This window comes from Myotis brandtii, unplaced genomic scaffold, assembly GCF_000412655.1.
Source record: "Myotis brandtii unplaced genomic scaffold, ASM41265v1 scaffold1384, whole genome shotgun sequence".
NCBI classification, from domain to species: domain Eukaryota; kingdom Metazoa; phylum Chordata; class Mammalia; order Chiroptera; family Vespertilionidae; genus Myotis; species Myotis brandtii.
The window spans coordinates 489,944-497,173 of NW_005354938.1; the positions used below are offsets into that span (position 1 = coordinate 489,944).

A 7,230-nucleotide genomic window follows, 5' to 3' on the forward strand; every position below is an offset into this window, starting at 1 on the left:
TGTGCACCGGGCCTCTAGTCCTATATAATAAAAGGCTAATATGCAAATTGACTGAACAATGGAACGACTGGTTGCTATGTTGCACATTGGCCACCAGGGGGCAGATGCTCAAAGCAAAAGCTGCCCCCTGGTGGTCAGTGTGGTCCCACAGGGGGAGCACCGCTCAGTTGGGAGCCTCTCCCACCTCTGTGGCAGCACTAAGGATGTTCGACTGCCAGCTTAGGCCTACTGGGGAGCGGGCCTAACCGTCAGTCAGACATCCCCCGAGGGCTCCCGGACTGCAAGAGGGCGCAGGCTGGGCTGAGGGCCCCCCCCCCCCAGTGCACGAATTTTGTGCACTGGGCCTCTCTAGTTTGTATAAGATCACAAAACTATTGACAACAATCTTTTAAGAATTCAAGGAAGTGATTCTTTTCTCCCCTGTTAAATGCCTAACTTGTCAGTTAAGACTCATTATAATTTAAGGATCAAGAAAACATTACCTGAGGTTTCCAGGCTGGATCAGGACCCCCTCTGAACAACCAGAGCAGTGTGTGTGCAATTCACTATCACTCAGTCCATCTCACTCTCCCTGTAATGAACTGCATATGAGTCTTAGTAAACTTTGATACCTACTCCTTAAATGAGTAGCTACTCTGGTTGAAGAGACAGCAAGGTACATTTCAGGCAGAGAAGACAGCATGAGCAAAGGCAAGGAGGTGAGGAGACGCATGTATTTTGAAACTACAGGAAGATCATCTTTGCTAAGGTGTTAAGTGAAAGCAGAGAATCACAAGAGATAAAACTAGAGAGGTAGTCAGGGGCCAGTTCATTGGAATTCAATATGTCACATTCGAAAACTTGGTTTCTATGTTGCAGCTAATGGTCTGTCAAAAATTTTTCTCGGTTTTGTTTAAGTAACAGAACATTATTGAAAGGAAATTTGTACAAGAAAGCTACTCAGGATGAATGAGGGTTGGATGGGCTGTGTCCCACCAACTCTCACTGTAACTCCCAAAGTGGTGAGTTGCAAAGTGTGTCTGCAGATGACTCACCAACCCCAGAATGATCTGAGGTTGACAACAAAGACCAACTCTGAATAAGAAGCTGATGTTTTCGTAAGCTCCTCAGGTAACTGTGATGTACTCTAAAATTTTAAAACTAGACATTCTACAAGACAACTGGCTCATAATCTTCAAACAGGCCAGTGCTGTGAATAATAAAGTTCAAGCAGCTGTTCCAAATGAGAAGAGAACAAAGGGATATGGCAAGTAAATGCAAGTTATGATCTTGAATCAGAGAAGTTTTGCTCTAAAAGACATTGTTGGTGCATTTGGCAAAATTTGACTATAGGATGATAGAAAATTGTATCAAAGTTGAATAGGCAGGGAATATACATCTTTGTACTAAATTATTTAAAAGTAAAAGTTTAAAATATTTAAAAGAGAAAGCTTGAAAAATATTTAAGTCTTAGGGCTGTGCCAACTTCAATCAGTGTTAGAAAATTGGGAATTACTGAAAGGCTTTATGTAGGTGGTTTACATAAGCAGATTTGTGTTATTAAGAGGTGGCTATTATGGTCCCGTGAAAGGTGCAATTCAGATGACAATATTAGAAATCTGTAGCACTCCTGGGAAATAGGTCATACGAGTCTGAAAAGAATGAGGGTAGTGGAGCCCGGCTGGCATGTCTCAGTGGCACATCGACCTATGAGCTGGTCAGGGCACATGCCCAGCTTGCAGGCTCAATCCCCAGTGCGGGGCGTGCAGGAGGCAGCTGATCAATGATTCTCTCACATCATTGATGTTTCTATCTCTTCCTCTCCCATCCTCTCTGAAATCAATAAAAATATATATTAAAAAAAAAGAATGAGGGAGTGGAGATTGAGAAAAAGGGATTATGGGATAAATTCAGGTAGATTCAGTGGCTAACTGGATACGAGGGATGGAAGCAAAATGAGGAAAAAGGATAGCTATGAGGGTTTAGTTCGGGTGGTTATGGAGATAGTACTGCTACCAAAGTTATAGAAAATACAAAATACAGAGGAACAGCATTTAGAGCAGAATTAGGTGAATTTGAATTTGGATATGTGGGGCATCTATGTGAATATGTATAGCAGATAAATATAAGAGTTTGAAGCTTTGACAAGAGATCAAATGTATGTATAGAGATGCATGCATACACATGTGTATGTATACACATAAATATATATATGTATACACAAATGTATATAGTACAATAATATGACATAATAAAAATCAAGATCATGAAAGGCTGAATCTAAGAAGACTTAGTTTAGCAGGAATAAATTTAAGAACCAGTACACTGGACCAAAATATCAAACCAAAACTGAAGAAAAAGAGAATGAAGGAGACATAAATTAGCTGTCACACTTTGAAAATAATATTTGATAGATGTGAGTATATGTAAATCCAGTATGGAGGTATTCAAAGAACAAATGCAATCTTAGCAGTCATACAAATCTCATATCATACAAAGAAGCAAATGAAAATGATGATTTATTGTACAGGGTGGGGAAAAAGTAGGTTTACAGTTGTTCATATGAAAAATAATACAATAATTAATAGATAGTAATACAAGAATAAATGTGTTTTGGATACTCACAACTGTAAATGTGCTTTTGCCCCACCTAGTATACTCATTAGATGACATTCGCAATACTGTGTTTAGCTTCATTTACGCTTGAATAGTGATAGAAAAGAATAAAATGAGATGGTAGAGGGATTTGAATTGGGCCTATCATAATATGGATGGTTGTAAAACAATGAAAGAAAAGTTACAGGGAAATAAATAATAGCTTTTAAAAATATTTATGATCTATCATGTGGAAGAGGCATTACATCTCATTATTTCAAGGAGAATCAGGGAAAATGAGTCAAGTCAGAAATGTTTACCTTTAAGATTCCTTTAGTCAATATTTTGTGTTATTAAAGAGGTGGATGAAATATACAGGGACAATGTTTTTTGTTGTTGTTGTTAATCCTCACCCGGGGATATTTTTCCATTGATTTTTAGAGAGAGTGGAAGGGAGGGGGAGAGACAGACACACATCGATTGGTTACCTCCTCCATGTGCCCCCATCCAGGGCCAGGGATTGCGCCTGTACTTGCTCTTGACTGTAATCGAACCCAGGACCCTTCAGTCCCCGGGCTGACGCTCTATCCACTGAGCCAAACTGGTTAGGGTGGGACATGCTTTTTAACTCAACATGTGAAGAATGTTTTCTCAATGCTACTGCTCTCTAGCAATGGAATGAACTCTATTTTAATTTGGTAAACTACCTGTCACTAAAATTAGTCTATCAAAGGTTGCACGAGCCTGGATCCTGTAATTAGTAGAAGGTAAGACTACTCTCAAGGTTTCTTTCTGCTTGAAGATTCAGTGAGATGATAATGAAAAAAATTAGATGATCAGATGTAATACTTTTTTTTTTTTTGACTGGGCAAGATTACAAGAAAGCAAACTGACATATAATAAATATCTACTGACTTCTATATATTTCTAGAGCTATAAAGAAAAGATTTGAGATTCAAAATTTCTGGGAAGGTGAATTATTCCTTGTCTACCCAATATGAAGATACTTTTCTAATTGCTTATAAATAGATCTTTATCAAACATAAATTATTAACTCTTTACTTGTTATACTACTCTCACTTTACTCACCCAAACCTTGGTTAGGAAACGGTCTTCTGAAATAATCAAATATACGATCATCTGATACATTTGGCCTTGCATCTAGATGATAAAAAGATCATTAGTAGCATGAAAACAATTCATTGACTCTTTTACATTTCATATTTTTATCTTTTTCTACATGAAAATGTTAGCAGATAATATGTCAATAGTTTAGTTCAGTTAAATTAACACAGTTGTCAAATCTTACGATTTTTTGGTTGTATTTTTGCTATTTATAGCAGAACTTTAAAAAATATTCATACCCTTTGGGGCAGCAATTCCTTTCTAAGAATCTATTATAAATAAATAATTGATACTATACACAGACAGGAAGTTATAAGGTCAAAGTTAATGATATACTGCAATTTTAAATAAAAACAGGTTACAAAACAAGCGGAACTGAACTTGTTTGTCTCCCCCTATAAAAATGAGCTCCTGGGAGGAAGAAATGGTAGAGTATACTTTTCGATATCTCTAAGCACCAAGCACAGTGGAAACCTCAAAGCTGTGGCACAAATACAGTGTTTGTTAAGTGAATTAATCATTTATGAGAGGGTAGAAGCAGAACATTACCTTTCACATCAGAATTTGATTCTTTGTGTCTTGGTATTAAATATCCTCTACCACAAACCTAGTGGAACACAGAACCAGAAGGAAAGCAATATGGTTATGCACATGAAAATGAGATGTATTTCCTATGTGATTTACGGAAGAGTTCTTTTCAACATTTCTTGTTTTATCCTCATAGATTCAGAATGGATAAAATAATCTCTTATCAGAACCTAATACCTATCCCAACACAACTTTTATCTTAGAGCTATGAGTAGAAAAAAATACTGATATTATATTTTGGCACTAAAGGGAGTTTAAAATTTTTTCACTGCATATGGAACCTATTTATGATAAGAGACCAAACAAGGTAGTTTATAATCTCAGTGAAATGAGAAGAGTAAAGGTATAGGAAGATAAGACTATGTAACAGGTGAAATATATAAAATTATATGAAAATGTATAAGCAATTATAAAACTATGCTTATATAGAAAAGATGAAAATTATTTTCTCATTGCTTGCTAAGAAATCTGGTAAGGAAGAACATATATAACATTGCTTTCTATCTTGAAAGGAATTGCCAATATGACCTGGATGGACTAAAAGAGACAAAACACGCCCTCACTGGTTTGGCTCAGTGGATAGAGCGCCAGCCTGCAAACTGAAAGGTCCCAGGTTCAATTCCAGTCAAGGGCATGTACCATGGTTGCGTGCACATCCCCAGTAGGGGGTGTGCAGGAGGAGGCAGCTCAATGTTTCTCTCTCATTAATGTTTATAACTCTCTATCCCTCTCCCTTCCTCTCTGTAAAAAATCAATAAAATATATTTTTTTTAAAAAAGAGAGATAAAACACTATAGAATTGTGACTGTAAATATTGAGTAGTCTACATACAGATCATTATGTAACCATGACAACATTTTTAATGTGATCAGACTTTTGCTTTTGTGTTTGTGTTATGCAGATATTATAAAGAATTTTCCAAAAGGGCCTGAGAAAGGAAAAGAGAATTGAAAACATTTTTGCCAAAATGTAATGCTTATCAACTTATGATAAAAAGTGGAGTACGGCCTGTCTGTGTGGCTCAGTGGTTGAGCCATGAACCAAGAGGTCATGGTTCGATTCCCAGTCAGGACATATGCTTGGGTTGTGGGCTCCATCCCCAGTAGGGGCCGTGTTGGAGGCAGCTGATCAATGATTCTCATAATTTATGTTTCTATCTCTTTCTCCCTCTCTTTTCCTCTCTCTGAAATCAATAAATTTTTTTTAAAGTGGATGAAATAGAATTAAAAACTAAAAATAAAATCCCTTTGTACATAAAATAGATTGGCAGCAAAAAAAAAAATTTGACATAATGAGTATGAAAATGGGAGAAAATGTAACAACTGAAAGGTTATTGAAGGGAGAAAAAGGGAAATATTCTATAAAAAATTAAAGTTAAAAGTAGCAATATTATATATATAATAAAAGTGTAATATGCAAATTGACTGAATGGCTGAACAGCAGAATGACCATCCAGATGACCAAGCTATGACACCCAATGGTGCCAGGCCAGCCAAGGCAGGTGTGATGCAATTGGTCTGGGGGCCCAGCCATTGCCCCACAATCGCCCCGCAGAGGGAGGCCCAGGCCACTGGCCAGCGGGGCAATCAATCTGGGGGCTCTGTGACCACCCCAAAGAGGGAAGCCCAGGCCACCGACTGGCGGGCTGTGGTGGGTGGGTGGGACCTCCCTCTGCGGGGGCGATCCATCACAGAGCCCCGGACAGGTGGGCAGGGCCTACCTCTTTGGGGCAACTGACCACGGGGCTCCAGGACTGCGAGAGGGCGCAGGCCAAGCTGAGGGACCCCTCCCCGCCGAGTGCACGAATTTCATGCACCGGGCCTCTAGTATTGTACAATCACTAGAATTTGGAGAAATAGGGTTAAAATTAGGTTGAAGAAAATCACTGATAGGACTTGATTTGATGATCTCTTAAATGTCTGCATTTTTAGCCCTCTTCCCTGGATTAAAATGATGCTGTGAACCATAACAAACTATTACATTTATCCCATAGAAAACCACCAGGCCAATATCCTTATGAATGTGATCTACAAATTTTAACCATAGGAACCTGTAATTGTTTGTACTGAAAGTCTATTAAATGTGTCCTAGTACAAGATGAAGTTAAAGTATTTTAAAAATAATTTACTACTATTATTTTGGGATGTATTGATGTCTTATAAGCAAACCATTAAAATAATCAAGAGCATAAATTTGAGCCGTCCTCAGATGTTCACTTTAGTTAAGATGACATTTTTCAGCCTTTTGCCAAAGATTACGAGAAAATAAATTTCAGGATCAATGAACTCCCATTCGTTTTTGGACACATTTAGAATATATGCAACATTCTGAAATGACCAAATGACGAGATTGCTTTCCATATGGAAAATCCAACATTAAATGTAGATTATGATTTCATAACAATTTTAAAAGCTCCAATCAAGAAAGGTGAAAAAGCCCCATAGATATTTCTGAGGAAAACCATCATGTGGATATGTTTATGAGAACTAAATAAATGTGCCTCACAATATCTACATACAAAAATAAATAAATAAAAATAAAAAACAAGTTCCCAAACACATCTACCTTGGTTTGGGTTCTATAAATGACTTAATACATCAAGACCAATTAGAGAGCTTGTTTCTTTGGTGACAGGCTGCATTATTTTAGTGAAGCCCCTTAGCCACCTGCAGTGTTAAGCTCCTAATTTTGCTCCTTAGGGGTGCGGACTTGGGTATGCCCACATTCACCCTGGGATGACAGTGGTTTTGACAGGGGGTCTTGGTCTCTTTCCCTGATCACAGCCAGCAATTAAGTTCCACTCATTTCTGGACATTAGCTTTACAGTTTTCAACAATGCCCTAGGGCAGTGGTCGGCAAACTGCGGCTCGTGAGCCACATGTGGCTCTTTGGCCCCTTGAGTGTGGCTCTTCCACAAAATACCAACTTCTGCGCATGGGCCAC

General features: G+C 38.1%; 1 protein-coding gene across 1 annotated transcript in view; it reads right to left on the reverse strand.

Moving 5' to 3' along the window:
- Positions 1-7,230, reverse strand: part of AGBL3 (ATP/GTP binding protein-like 3) — a 65,157-nt gene that overhangs the window by 14,862 nt on the left and 43,065 nt on the right. Inside the window, exons 14-15 of the mRNA XM_014535149.1 lie at positions 4,249-4,306; positions 3,664-3,735 (exon numbers count right to left, since the gene is read on the reverse strand). Of these exons, the coding sequence (XP_014390635.1) occupies positions 3,664-3,735; positions 4,249-4,306 (130 nt within the window). The remainder of the gene's footprint in view (positions 1-3,663; positions 3,736-4,248; positions 4,307-7,230) is intronic.